Source organism: Sinohyriopsis cumingii, chromosome 19, assembly GCF_028554795.1.
Source record: "Sinohyriopsis cumingii isolate HCF-2022 chromosome 19, ASM2855479v2, whole genome shotgun sequence".
In the NCBI taxonomy this organism is placed as follows: Eukaryota; Metazoa; Mollusca; class Bivalvia; order Unionida; family Unionidae; genus Sinohyriopsis; species Sinohyriopsis cumingii.
The window spans coordinates 16,401,720-16,417,907 of record NC_142979.1 but is presented as its reverse complement, the minus strand read 5'-3'; the positions used below and the strand labels follow the sequence as shown (position 1 = coordinate 16,417,907).

The 16,188-nt window shown below is 35.5% G+C and overlaps 1 protein-coding gene across 6 annotated transcripts in view; it reads left to right on the top strand.

The window, feature by feature from the left end:
- Nucleotides 1-197: 197 nt before the first annotated feature.
- LOC149775190 (sin3 histone deacetylase corepressor complex component SDS3-like) overlaps nt 198-16,188 on the top strand; it is a 56,227-nt gene continuing 40,236 nt past the window's right edge. For 5 of the 6 annotated variants that reach the window (XM_089944101.1, XM_089944100.1, XM_089944099.1 and 2 more), the window contains exons 1-3: nt 198-403; nt 12,125-12,191; nt 13,135-13,282. In XM_089944101.1, coding sequence (XP_089800227.1) covers nt 301-403; nt 12,125-12,191; nt 13,135-13,282 — 318 coding nt within the window. In that variant the 5' untranslated portion in view covers nt 198-300. Of the gene's footprint in view, nt 404-9,764; nt 9,852-12,124; nt 12,192-13,134; nt 13,283-16,188 lie in introns of those variants that run through there. The other variant, XM_089944103.1, reaches the window with a different exon arrangement.

Below are 16,188 nucleotides of genomic sequence, written 5' to 3'. Positions count from 1 at the left end.
GTATCGGCCGCTTCTCCCTAAAGAAAAAACTAATCGATAAAAATTATCTTTTTCACAATGAAAATAAAATCTTATTTCATAATTATTTATTAATTTATATAGAAAGAAAATGTATTTATCTGATATTTTTAAATTCTGATAAACTGTACATAAACTAAATTATCTTTTTCCTTTGCAAACCATTGGTTTTTGCTTATTTTTAAAATGGTATTTCTTCTGTACCGGAAGGAATTCCCCCAAGCCTGCAATTCTAGACAACCGCGAGTTTCATCAACAAAGAGCAGGGAATGAACTAAAACTATGGCTTCTAGTTATTCTTCTTCTCCCAGACAGTGCAACGAAACAGATTTTGATGATTTAGATAGTACAGAGTTTGATGATGACAGGAATCTTTCGGACGAAGGTTTGCAAACAAAATAATTTGCTATAGAAAAAGAGTTGGTGGTGTGTTAGGATGCCGAAACTTGCCTATGTTTTTTTTTTTCTTTTTTCTATACAATGCTGTCGGGCATTTCTGCGCACCTAAGGTTTCCGTCACCAATATCGAAACAAAATGCATATGAATTCGACCGATTGACGAAAATAAAATACTGCAATGCTTACCATTTGAAAATAGAAGTTGGCAACAGAATATTATGTTCAAAATAGTATTCATTTTGGACCCACGGGATACCACTAGTCCTACAATGTAAGACATACCACATGTTGGTTTTATTTTAGTGCTATGTCTTACTATCCAAATAACGGCCCTGTATAGCGTGTTCCGATGTCGTTGACATCGGAATGAGTAGTAAAAGTTTCAGGAATATCTCACACATTTGACAGCATATATCAACAGTCATGCACTAATTTGTGTATTTAATATACATACTGTGCAGTCTTTATCCTGGCTGAATAAAAATATGACACTAGCAAATGGATGCATTTTCATGTTCCGTTGACATACATTTAAATTTATTGCAATGCGACTGTAGTCGAGGTATGCCGAAGTATGTTTAAATTGGTTCATGTGGCGGATATGTTTCTTGAATGGAACAAAACATTGCTTTACAGTTCCATTAGGCATAATATATTTTTATTTGTTTTGTTAAAGAATAATAATTCAACTTAACCCGATTTTGGCATTCCCGTCTTGCATCGCTTTCCAGTCAAGTGAAATGTAGGCCATCAAAACTTGAAAACAGGTCCATTTCTTTTGTGAGAATTTGAATTTATTAGAGAAAAGACCTCAGAGTAAGTTAAGTCTGACTAAAACATTATGACTTTGCAGAAAAGAGCCATTATTTTAGTTGCCAGTTGTGTGAGATATTCCTGAAAATTTGACTTTTGTTACAATGTTAGTCGGCATCAAAGCACACTACACAGCGCTGTTAGTTAGGCAGTAAGACCCTGATGTCCAAAACATAAATATCAGCATCAAGGTCTTACATGTAATACTGGGGATACCACCCCCGTGTTTGCATGACTTGCGAGATGTCGGCCTATTCTGTGCACAGCTTTGATAAGATGTAATGTTTATCCATTGGGCTATAGAAATGAAATACATTACTTTGGACTGTTTCTGTCAGCAGTTCACTCGAGTAATTAGGTCATGTTTATAGCTAGTTTTACAAAATTCAATGTAACAATGCCAATAATTGGCAAGAGATATTAACTTAAGCAAACTAAGCCGATCATGTAAAAAAATTAGTGAAGTTCAACATTTTATAAAAAAATAAGCTATTATGTTAACCCTTTACCTCATAGAGCATAGTGACAAAGTGAAGTGCGCTATAAATAGAACACCTGTTACCTAGTTGACAGCATACACATAGGCCTGCCTGTGAACTGTTAAGCAATGTAGTGTATGTTACGTTTAACAGCAGTTTAACCATTTTACATTTTTGGTACTCATCTGAATTTTTTAATCAATAAAAACTAATTGCTGCCTACATAAATATCAGAGCCTTTACCTAAGTTATTGACTCTTTCATAGGTGAGATTCTAATCGTGAAAACTTCATAAGTACTGAATGAAATCCTGCCTGTGAATTGTTACACAATGTAGTGTATGTTACGTTTAACAGCAATTTTAACCATTTTACATTTTTGGTGCACATCTATTATATGTGGAAAAATTTAAGAGTAAAGTCCAATTGTTATAGCTGTGTAATTATTTTTAATGGAAGAATTTTTTATGTGCTTTAAAATCGAGAGAGAACTTGTTCACCGTCATGTCAGTGACCAACCTTAGCTGCCATTTCCGATACTTGAAATTTACAAGGTTTTCGTGTCTGTCTACATCACTAAGTCATCTGAATTTGATAATTGATAAAAACTAATTGCTGCCTACATCAATATCAGAGCCTTTACCTAAGTTATTGAATCTTTCGTGGTTGTGATTCTAATCGTGAAAACTTTGTACATACTGAATGAAATCCATGACCGCCATTTTGGAGATTTGAGATTACAACCCAGTTACTTTAAATAGCAGATATTGACCAGTGCGTAAATAGTGACCACATGATCTGACGTAATTGTCATTCGCAGAAATGAATGTAGTATCTAATAGGGGGGTTTTCCCTGAAGGTGGCGCTACGAAAACCAGCTCAAAATGGCAGATGTTTACAGCAGGCATCAAAGGGCGCTTCCATGTGAATCTTGTAGAGGCGTCAAAAGGTGCTTCCATGCGAATGGAGTGGAGGTGTCCAAAGACGCTTGCATGAGGTAAAGGGTTAAAGAGAAACAACAACAAATAGGATGTTTACAACATCTTGTTTATGGGGAAAAATTACTACAGAATTCAGGAACATGCTGTACGCTGGGGAATTTCTTGAGAATCCCATTCTAGTGGCAAGTGGACACGTTGAGTAGCAGATGATTCTGTACGTGTGGGACAAAATTTTGCAAAATTGGAAACTTGGATTAAGATGCAGATTTTTTTCTTCCATCTTTTAAATAATGTATTTATTTCTATGATTCTAAATAATACATAGGAAATAGGATTTTCGGGGTTACAGGTTTAAGAAGGTCATGTTGTGTACTTTAAGTTGCATTTAATGATCCTGACTGGAAAGGTTACTGAGTTACAGATAGGATAAAATTCATGATGATGTGTGAAACAAAGTGAAAAACACAATCCGAGGTGTTGATCTGGCATAGTCTTATACTCAGCATCGACTTATTGAAGGATGGAAAGTTTGCCAGATTTGCTGATTCAACTTAAACACCACATTGACTTATAGGCCAGCAAATACGATAAAACACAAATTGTTATTTACATGCTATTGTTTAAGTTTAAGAACACAACTTTGTATGTTTTAATCATCAAATGATAACTTGCAGAAATCAGACAATTATGTTTGCTATAACCAGAGACATATATAACACATCTCTGCACTAACTTAGTAGGGAAAGGTTGATGGTCACTCAGCAATCAAAACACATCCCAGAATGTTTAAATTTGTCAGCACAATTGCAGTCAGTACAAGCTATTTGATGGCTTGATGCCTTCATTTCGCCTTGGGCTACAACACAGCACCAGTAATAACTGGATAAGGCGAGGGAGCATCTCAAAAGGTGCAATAACTCAATTTGCATATAAAAATCACAGGGTGAATTGGTTTTCGTCCTCCTAAAAGAAAAAGCAAGTTAAAAATTCAAAATCACGCACAAACTCACAAAAAAATGAATATTATGACTTCATTTGGGGAATATATTGTTTGGGCTCTGGCATTATTATTATTATTGACTGCTCCGGTGGCCTAGTGGTTAGAACATCAGCTTCGGATGCGGCAGGTCCTGGGTTCGATCCCCTGCTGAGTCATACGAAAGACTTATAAAAAATGGTACTAACAGCTGCCTTGCTTGGTGCTCAGCATTAAGAGGTTAGTGTTAGGTCTGTTAGGTCTGGAGTCAGGATAATGTGACTGGGTGGGACATCATGATACGTGTCTGTGACATGATGCCCCAGTGCTAGGCATCACTATAAACTGCCACACTGCAGACATCATAGTGAAATGACTGAAAAATTGTTAAAGCTATGTTAAATATCCAAATCACACACACACATTATTATTATTATTATTTCCAAAAACACAAAGAACTGTTATTGCCTTTAGCACAACACACTGCTTATGGCCAATACAGACCTTCATACCTTTTTAAGAATCCATTTTATTTGCAAATATATGTGCAGAAAGACAGCTTATCTTCATAATCTCTTATTGTCACTACATGGATTATTCGTAAGTGTCAGTAGCATTTAATTTTCACTAGATACATACTCCATATTGCTGTACACTACATACATACTACATATTGCTGTACACTGCATCAAAGTCTGTGGACATATTGGTATGGAATTGTTTCTTATTATAAGTTATCACACACTCACTGCTAAATGGTGGATGATAACTGAGAGAAATGGGACATCAATATTACCATAACATGTAGCCATGTCTTCACAATCAGGGTACCTTCCCCAACCCACCTGTGTTGAATTGTTTATTACCAATAGCCCTTGAGCTTTATCATGACACATCGCTCATTTATTTACCGGTATTGGGGGTGGGGGTTAGTATGCAAGAAGGAATTAAGCATTGTTACAATTTTTAATACCTAGATAAGAGTACCTAATACTTAGATGGCAACATTTCTTTGAAGTCAAATTTTACTACATATATAAAATGTAATGCAAGATTATTTCATTTGTCAAAATAGTGTTCAAGTGTTATTCATTTTTTAAGGCAATTTAGGAAGCAGAGCAAGCAAAAATAAAATTTTCAGAACTCTTGGTTGAGTTTTAATATGTCAAGCTCACCTGCCAAGGGGGGGGGTATTCTTTGCACAAACAACATATTGACATACATTATTCCCATGCACACCATGTGTGTCAAAATATGGCTCCACCTGTTTGTAACATATTTGATATACTGAATTGAATATTACAATTAGTTCTCTTATTATTATTTGTTATCTTAATTTATTTAAAATTCTAACTCTTAATTGGGGGCCCCGAGTGGCCGAGTGGTCTAAAGCGCTCATCGTTCCGGATCACTGCCATCTCACCTCTGTCTGCGTGGGTTCGAGTCCAAGGCTCGGCTAGCGTGGGTACGTGGGAAAGCCTGCCAGTAGCTTCTCGTGGGTCGGTGGTTCTTCCCTGGGTTTTCCAGGGTTCTTCCTCCACCAGTTATACTGGCCACCATGTATAGCCTATCTTGTGCTGAAAAATGGCGTTAAACCCTAGATCAACAACAATTCTTAATTGAGCTATGTTTTTCAGGATGATTTTAGCCATGAAATAGATTGAAGACAATAATAAGCACACACTTGTGTTTGCACAGTTCATTTGTGTTGATAAAGCGTTACCATCCACAATGGACAGAAACATTAGTCCAGGCTTGTGGAATTTGAATCAGGGCTTGTGATTTTTTATAGTCACCAACCCATGGTCTATGTCTAAAAGAAAATTTCTCTGAGCAATGCAGTTAAGAACTTAAGAACCTTGAGTTGGCATCCTCATTAATGGTTGATGTGTTTACTGATTACCTATCAACATCATGCAGTTGACAATGTACAGTGCTTGTGGCTCAGACGGACAAGTTTTAAAGCACTCATCCACTCATCAGGTAAATTAGAGTGATTATCATCAAACAGTCTTTGCTCACATGGAACTAGCCTGTTGTACTCGTGATAACAAAATGTATAGGGTTTGTGTCTACCATGCTGAAAAGTCTCATTTGACAAATCAGCAAAAATCCAGAATTATACTGAACAGTGTTTTAAGAAACATTCAGTACATTGTGTGGTGACTATTGGAAACATATGGAAGCATTTGCAAGATGTACAGCCACCACTGAAATGGCAGAAAGTTGATGGTGACAAGAGAGAGTAATTGCACAAATGATCAAGAGAGACAAAGAAAGTACCAGAATTTTGGGGAATGAATATAGATGGTTAAAGTAGAACCCATGAAAATCTGTGATGTTGTACACTCCTGTACTGACTGTTCAGAGCAATACAAAAAGTGTGCTAGCCTCGTCATTCAGAAATTGTTCCAGGAATCACACTATGCAAGATCCTTATACATAATGGCAGAGGGATGCATGAAATAAAACAGAAAGTTGGTCTCTCAGAAGCAGATCAAATTGTGGCATCTTTGAACAAGAGCATCCTGAAGACATTCGAATATGAACTTTTGACATTTTATGAATCTTGGTAAAATACAGTAGTTTTGACTCGATGCCAGTGAATGATAATGTTGAATTAGAAACTGAACTGGATTCTGTTGGATTTAGCAGGATCACTGAAATTTAGGTAGGATCAGTAAACAGTTTAATTTGATGTTTCTTCGTGTTACTGAAAAAGTCCTCATTTCTGGCCCCGTAATGTACATACATAATTTATTCTTTGTTCATTGTTCCATTATTAAAATCCTACATTCATTTATCTAAAAGGATTTCCTGAAGTAATAAAAGCATGATATGAGTCAATTAGCACATGAATCATAATGTTAACTATAAGGTAACACTTACTTAATCCTGTTTTTATATTGTAAAGTTAGCAATGACAACACTTACTCAGTAAATTTTAATGTAAAACAATTACCCCAAACCATGTCATCTGTGTTAGAAATAACAAATGGATCAGTTTGATAAAGAGAATGATGCAACAGATGTATTAAGGTGAACAGATGATGCGAATTCCGACCATGGCATTTTTGCCAGTGTGTGCATGTTTGATCAACAGTTATGATAAGGCAACGTGGACTACGGACCTTGACAATAAATACAGAACTAGCTCATTTGGGAAGATCAGATAACGTATTAAAAGAAACGAAGATAAAGACCTCAATCACCAAAGTCATTAAATATTGCAACTCCATAGACCAACAGTTTAACTATAATGCTTGCAAGTTACAGTGAAAGTTGGATGAGAAAATTGCACATTATATCATTGTTGATTTTCACAAAAGATAAATAAATAATGCAAACATTTGAATCAGCAAATGGCAATTATTGCTAATCCTTTCAAGAGAGAATCATTAACTTTAATATGGATTTGATTTGACTGTGGCACTAGAGTATCTGTTAGTGACATGCACTTGAGTTGGGTTAGTTTACCTCAAATGACCATGCATGTTAATGTCATTATATTACATCAGATTGGTTGATTTTGTCAACACTTAGTGACTATATTTCTGATGGGATTTGATAAAGTTTGGGAGAAAAAAGGCCTGTATCATCAAGCTACCCATCAGGTTTGCATGTTTTTTTAGCTGGTCTTGCATCTTATTGGTAGGTATTTGTTTACCGCTCTAGAGTATAATTTTCATTGGATTTTAATCAAACTTGTTAAATTGTTGTGTGCCATTAGTACATATGCTTGAGGTAATCTTGTATCTTGTTGGCAGAGCATGTTACCACTCATGAGTTAACATTTTTACTGCAGTTTGCTCCAGCTTGGTAAATAAGCTTTTACATTTCAGCCTGTCTTCAGAGACCACTGTTGTGAAAGACCACCTGTATTGAGAAACTTGATTCTCAATTCATGAATTTATTAAGTACATAGTGTTAGGATCTGTCATGAGAGAGCTTAGTGAAATACCAAGTTATGTAAGTCAGGTGAGTGATGACAGGCCAGTTTGGGTCTTTTGTTTTACTTTCAGTGTTTCCCTTAGGGGTTTAGGATTTAGGGTAAAAAAGAAACCTTGGTGTCAGAACTGAGGATCAAAGTACTAAAAGAAATGCATGGCACCAAAAAGTAAGGTCAGATTTTTTTCAGATATGCATTTCTGATTTGTAAATGTGCGCAAAGGGAGATGATAACAATGAATTACAAATGTCAGCATGATTTGTTTTTGTTACCTGGCCACAAGGGCTAGTGAGTTTTCTGGTTTGTCCATGTATTGACTGGGGTGACTTTGAATTAGATTACCACTCAAGATGACACTTTTTATCTCATTTTGATCAAACTTGGGATGAGGGCTTGTATCATCAAGATCTTGATAATGAGTGATATCCACACATATTTTTCATTCTATGACACGTGAGACCTACAGCTCTGTGGTTACTTGAAAAATGCATAAATTACCTCCATCCCCCACTCCCAGGGGCACAATCAGAATTGTGCAGTCTATGTATAGGGATAATACTCAACAATTATACAAAGTCTGTGAATGCAACTGACAGTTTATACCACGATAAACTCTTATAATTGAAATTTCAATTATTCATTATGTTATTTTGTTTGCATCATTAAAAGAACAAATCTTAATTGAGCGTAGTAATACATGTTTGGGGTTTTTCAGTTACATAGCTATTTATAGCACTTGGGATTGTCCTGCTGGATCATAATATATTTTTCATAAATTTCGACAAAGAAAGAATGCTTTTATTCATAAAAGATGAGAAATATTGGTTGCTTTAGTCTTTCAGATTAAATTTATTCAATTATTTTTATAAAAAAATGTTAGCATGTTCTTTTCTTTTAATGTTTACTTCCTCTCTGCCTACATTGGCAGTGTTTATCTTATGCTGAACACATGACTCTATTTATAGAAGTAGGTTTTATTAGAAAAGTCGTTCTCCTTGCAATTCATTCAGAAATAAACGCAATTCATTTTGATCACATAAAATTCTGACCAATGGAAATGTTACTTTCCTTTACTAGCTATTGGCATTGCAATTATTAGGGAGTATATAATTATAGAGAAGACATTCATTCTTATCACTGTTTGAGTTTTAATTTTTTTAAGATAAAGGAGACCCTTGTGCAACCCTAGTGCCACCCATGCATGTTAAACAAGTGTGTCAGTTATTTCTTGCTAGTCTTTGGGAATAATATGTAAAATAAAGAACAGTATTAGACATGCATGAATGATTTTAAGATTTAATACATCAAATAAATGCATCACAGGCTTACATTTTTAAATCAGATTTTTCTCTTTCATTTCCAAGGTGACAGCCAGGATATATTTTTATTAATACAGATAAAATATGTGATCACAAAACCATCCATTTGTAAAATGGATAGAATTAAGATGATTTTTGGAGATACTTTAAGCAGGGTTTTGTTTTTAATAGTGACTGAGCCAGTCAGATGATGTGAGCACTGACAGACACTTGGGTCTCTTCTTTAAAATTGTAACATCTTTTTGCACTCTTTCATTAGATGATAAATTGATTTTTAAGTTTTGTAATTCTACACATGTATCATGTATAATTTTAACAGTGTTAAAAATCAGTTGAAACACACCCACAGCAGCAAATCCCATATTTCTGCAATCACTTTTGTCAGCAGTCAAAATTGCAGTGGTCTGCTAATCAGTCTGATTGCAGCCTTTCATGTGTGTAGGTAATGCTATGCTAGTTGTACATGTATGTATACCTGAAACAGCATGGTTCAATGAGATTACCTGTTGAAATTATCTAAGTAATGTGTACTACACTGTGAGTAGTAGGTATTCTGTTGTAATAACTGAGTGATATTTCATCCAATTTTTAATAAAAAATTTAAACCATTTCCATTTTGGGGGGATATTTATTGCAAAGAACAACATTTTAAAAGTAAATTGGATTTGATAGAAAATGCCCTGCTTATCTGTATAATGGTTAATGGTCTTCTGGCAATTTGTCAGTTGACCTTTAAATTGTATTGTATGCGTGTAGATTCATGCCTGTCAGCAATTTTACCTGTATAGCACACCTGTGTTTGTATGAATCATGGTTTATAAATAGATTGAACTTAGATTTGCTGAAGTCTTGCATAATCTTTGCTGTCAGTTTTTAGTACAGACAAATATTGCATGTAATGCAAGTGTTGTACTTACTTCCTGCTTATTTTTCACAGGGAATAGAATTACTATCATGGGTAGGTTCTTTTCATTTAAAATTTCATTACTTTTTTAATACAGAACACATGTGAGATAAATTTATAAGAAATGGTTTAAATGAAATATTTTATGCAATGCAGTAATAGTTAGGAAAGATGTGAATGTAATTTTTCCTGTATTTTTTAATCTTTTTATACCCTGTCTCTGTGAATTGTCCACAGTCTTGTTAGCACACTTTTTCCCCATCTTTTAGCACTGCTGGTCATAGACTAGAAGAGCTTGTGGGGCAGTCTTTTTTAAAGTCGGCGATCTATCAGTTAGTACAACTTCGTTCTCACTACTCCTCCTAAACTACCTTGGGGGATTGCCATGAAACTTGCCTGTTACATTCATCCCATGGTCTGGTTTGACCTAAAAGAAAATGGTGGCGATCTGATGTCTAACATGGCCACCACAGTGGCCATGTTAGGTGGCGCTATACAGTTTTGCATTTTGCATAGGGTTAGGATTTTAAAGAAAAAGAATGTCCCCGGCTTTCCTCACTGGTTATACTGGCTATTTAAAAAAGACCTTGTATATCTAAGGTATAATGTAAAGAACCTTTAATTCCCTTTATTTTGGGGTATGATTGATGGGTGTACTATGGGTTATAGAGTATACAGCTTGGCCTTACTTAAAATGTGCACCTTTCAAAGAAGTGCTAGCTCTACTTGGTCATTTTCACTTCCTGAACTTCAGAGGTAAATTGTATAAAACAGAGCCGATAACTTTTTTTACATTTTATATATTTGGTAATTCATTCATTGCACTTTCAGAAGCTGGTATTGTCTAGCCTGGCAACATTCATTTTCCCTATTTTAATAGCTGCTATGCATAGTGTACTTTAGACTAATTCAGACTGATTTTTTAACACAAGGGAGCAGTCATTTTAGTTAGCAGTGTGCTTAAGTCATGTAAAATTTCCAAAAGTACAATATCCAAAAGAAATATCATCCACATTACATTAATGTAGCATAGAGGTATGCAAACATTCTCTCCACTGTGCGTGTTTTAAATGTGAACTACTTCACCTTACATACGTCACTCTCTCAAAAGTACATATTATCTGGTGAGCGCCACCTTGGACATCAGATCACCACCATTTTCCATAAAATGGCCATGTTGAAAGTCTTGTTATCACTACTCCTCCTGAATGGATTGTCATATCAACAGAGGTTTATGATGTCTGGTTGGTCCTGAATGCAAATGGTGTTGATCTTAAGTTTAGTATGGCTGTCATGGCAGCCATCTTGAAAATGTTATTATTACTACTCCAGAACAGACAGTGTTAATAACATGGGGATTCCACTGAAAGACTTTTTATGAAGTCAAGTTAATACTAAATGAAAACTGTGCTGATCTGATGTTCAACATGGTTGTCATGGCAGTCATTTTGAAAATCTTATTGCCACTTCTCCTGAACAGAAAGTCATAGGGACAAAGGTCTTCACCAGAAGACTTTACATGTATATGATGTCCTAAAAGAAAATGATCTGGTCCCATGTGGCCACCACAGCAGTCGTCATAAAAATCTTATTGCTACTCCTCCTGAACAAAAGGTCATATTGACTTAAGGTCACTGATGGCTACACAGGCTGCAAGCCACACAAAACATGTCAGTGGTATGTATGTTGTGCACCTCTTCTGTATGGGTATAAGGGGGGGAGGGGGAATCCAATAAATGATTTTTAGTTTTCAAAGGCTTTGAAGAACAGGAGTAATAAAATAGAAACTGAAGAATATTTACCAGCTCAGCAACTGAATTAGGTGTGCAGATAACATTTATTGTCAAAGAGGTGGTACTAGTTTATTAAACTGTTTTACTGTATAGTTATGACTATTTTTTCTTGCGATTTTCCATCTGCAATCATTTTTTGCATTGTAATATATATTTTATTTCGGAAACCCATGTTATGGAATCTAAATTTGTTGGGAACTTTTTCTTGTTTAACCATGGTTTTCAAGGTGATGTTAAAAAAAAGGGTCATTGGAGTGACAGTGTTTTGGTTGGATGATTCACTGGGAGTCCATGGTAGCATTAAGTCATCTTTGATTAAGAAATCACAATTTCCAGAAGAAAAAAGCACACAGTAGTGTTACCATGCTACATATATACAATTGGTATTTAATGGACACTGCCTGGCAATTAAAACAGACAACAGTGTCAGTAATGGTGTGTACAGTGGATCTTTACTTAGGACACTAAAGATGTCAGTGAAATGGATCACAGTGTCAGTAACAGTGTTTGCAGTGGATATTTTATTTACTTCAGACACTGAAGATGCCAGTGAAACAGATGCAGCCAAGCAGGAGACACAGTACACGGAAATCAAGGAGCAGTAAGTACAATGAAGTTGCCAGATTTGTGGCTGCTGCCAACCATAAATTTACTTATAGACCAAGCCACCAATGATCTATGGAAACAGTGGGACTCCTGATTCATGAATTTAAGTATGGTGTAACAGTAAAACTTCATACAAGTGAAAAATAAATGATTTCAGAGTATTTTTGTACCAATCCATACTTACTCTACTCGTTTCCTCATTTTGTTCTTTACTTGAAATAAAATAGTTATTTAGGCAACTGTTCATTGTCACAGTACACTGACTGGTGTATACAATTGGTGAATTCAAGTGTATTTGTGGCAAAAGTGTGTCATTCAACCCATTATGATTAGGTCAGTGTCCAAGGTATATTTAGGCTCAGGGTCAGCTTTTTATGCAGATCTATTTTTTGTTAGTACAGCTCCATACTTTCAGAATTTAGGATACTGTCCTATATTTCATGATTTAGTGACTACAATTAAGTTTGCTTGTAGGTCAGTTTGTCATGTATGTTTGCATATAAGTCAGTTTCTCGTGTTTGTTTGCATATAGGTCAGTTTCTCATCTATGTTTGCAGATAGGTCAGTTTCCAATGTAATTTGTAAATAGGTCCATGTCTCGTGTATGTTTACTGATAGGTTTGTTTCTCATGTATATTTACTGATAGGTCCTTTTCTCATGTATGTTTGCAGATAGGTCCTTTTCTCATATTTGTTTGCAGATAAGTCTGTTTCTCATGTATGTTTGCAGATAGGTCCGTTTCTCATGTATGTTTGCAGATAGGTCCGTTTCTCATGTATGTTTGCAGATAAGTCTGTTTCTCATGTATGTTTGCAGATAGGTCCGTTTCTCATGTATGTTTGCAGATAAGTCTGTTTCTCTATAGATTTTGTATTTTGTACCATAGGAGCAACTGTAGCCTTTGTATTTTGTACTGTCTGCATGTCCTGTGTTTTAGAATGTACCAGGACAAGCTGGCACACTTGAAGAAACAACTGCAGCAGCTTGAGGAGGGTACTCTGCCCGAGTACATCAAACGGAACAAAAAAATAGAACAGCAGCATAAGGAGAGGCTGCGGGTGAATGAAATCTGGAGGGAATATGAGGTAATTTATGTGTATGTATGGTCTGGAACATTTTTTACATGCTGTCAGAGATGTAAATTTTGACAGTGGAGGTGGAGCAACTTGCATGACCATATTCAAATTTATAGCAACTTTGCAGTTGTATATATTTACAATCATTTCTGACCATATGACACTAAAAAAAAGGTACTAAATTAAATCCTCGTACAACTATGGAATATCATACTAAAATAAATTCATAGACAACTCTGTAATATTAACCATTTATTCCCTACACTTTTTTATGCCTTTTCCTTTGCCCCCCCCCCCCATGCATTTCTGTGTTTTACTTTCTCCCCCCACCCCCGCTATGCATTTCTGTGCATTATACATTACCTACTATAGACAGGTAACATCTTCCAGTTTATTCTTGATTAGCCATGAGGTAGCCAAATGGTAGTCAGATCATCTTTCCTAACATCCAGTCTTAATGACGTATTTCTTAATATTGGTCTAAATATAAATTTAAATTTAATCAACCAGTTATATGTAGAAATGTTTTCAGAGGTCACGTAAAAAATGGTAATAGCTCAATTCGATGGAAGTATTATGGCCTTTTCACCGTGTGTAAGTTATATATATGTATTTATACAATATCAATATTTGTTTTTGCCACCAAAATTAAAACACATCAGAATGTACATTAATGATATTTTCTGTGGACTCGAGGTTGTTCAGCTCTTACCTTCGGTCAGTGGTGAAATCCAAGACTATCTGAATGCAAAAAAGCACTGCCATACAGCACTTGTCCAGTCGTCAGAATCGGTGAACAATTATTGCATTTTCTCCAATATGTCACAAACTGAATGAAGTGTGTCAAGCTGTTTTGAAAATTGAACTATTCTTGATTACAACTGGCTTAAGTTGGAAATTAGCAGACACAATTAGGATAAACTAGCAGTGTTGGAACTGCCAAGGGGTGCGGACTGGTGTCTTCCCTTGTGTTATATTGTTACAGGTTAGATCCCCATCCCTTGATTCATGGACGGATACTCCTAATTTTCATTGAAACAAACCCCTGTGATCTTGATGAGCTTGATGGAAATCGCATGAGAGCTCGCGAGATATTGGGAAGCTACTCCTTCAAAACATTGCCTATGCTAGTCTGGTATCTGTTTCATATGCTCCCTGCATTGCACTCCGCTATACAAATAGCAGAGTGCAACGCAGGGAGTATTCGAGCAGGGAACCAGACTATGCCTATGGTCGAAGTATACATGATGCCATCCGTCATACAAAGCATTAGATATTAAATAAATCCTTATCGATTTAACAAAACGTATGCGTCAGTTTTCTCCAGCATGCGTTGTAGTGTCATTTATGTTTAAAATCAAATTATTAGAATTCACAGCAAATATGGCAAGTCTTCCATACATTTTTATGTATAGTGGAGTTTTAAGGTGTTGTAAAATAAAGAAATTAGACAAAATTGTGGGGAATATGAGGTAAAATAACAAAATTAAGAATGTTTGTGTTGTTAATTACTTCCATTTATTTAACATGCAAAGATTCAGTCATACCGGAAATGAAATTTTGTATTTACCCGGATTTTGTCATGGCAATTTTGTCCTCGTCTGTTGATCATAATGATTTGTCTGGAAGCAAAACAATATTTTTTATTCATTTCTAGCTAAATACCAGATTTGGTAATGATGCCATCAATGATGAAAGATCTGACATTTTGTCATAAGATATCATCATTGAAATGCCATCAGACTCAAGAGACACTGATGATGATCAATCGGATTGGTAGCTGATGTGCAGGAGAATGACACAAATCCATTTACTCAGCAGTTAGGTTCATAAGTTGCCAGAAACATCACCAAAACTAGACCATTTCCATTTTCCATTTGGACTTTTTGAAAAGATTGTAACTGAAACAGATTTTCAGCTGAAGAAAAGAAAGATCATGAAACCTGTGATCCGAACTGGACAGACAGGTGTTCCTGAGATGTCTGAGTTTCATGGCATGTTGATCCTTATGGGCTTCTGACTATAGTTTTTATTGGTCAAATGACAAGTTTCTCATCAATGAAGGAATTAAAGATGTAATGCCACACAAAAGGTTTGAAGAACAGCTCCACCATCACCTAAATGATGACACCGCACATTTTCCTGCAGATCACCCTAATCATGACTTCACAAAATTTGTCCTGTACTGGATGATGTTCTGGCAAACAAGCCTTGCCAACATCAAACCATTGATGCAAGGTTTTATATATTTCAAAGTAAATCAGAAAGAATGAATTTCTTTCAAAGAGTAAATTGCAAAGCAGACATACACTCACATATAGAAACCATAGTAGGAAGAAATACACATACATACATACACACAGACACACACACATACATGTTTTATTGTCTTTCATCCTTACAATAAACATGATAATTTTTAAAAGACAAACTAAACATCCCCAGAATATAGTAGTGATTCATACAGTAATTATGTCCTTTATGAAGCATTCATGTGGATGTCACATACACACAAAACAATTAGATACCCATTACTACACAACTCCAACCTTTCATGTCTCTATACATAAAACTATACATCAGAATCATGAAAATCTGAAATCTAGTGTATACCTTTTCATATTAAGAAACAATTTAACTTTTCATTAAAAGATCTGTCAAAAAGATAATGCACTTTACAGGTATGATTGCCCTCAAGGGATGGCACAAGGCCAATTAAATGGGCCTGTAAGTATGGATGTGCTGTGATAGTTTGTCTGGTTTCTGTCACCAGTTTGAGTTTTACCAGGAGCAGGAAGATACAGATCTAGTCAGTGACAGCATGAAGGGTCCCAGCTATCATGTTGTCCAAAGACTTACAAAATCATTGAAGGGTTCCAGCTTCAAGTTGTCCAAATGCTTACAAAATCATTGAA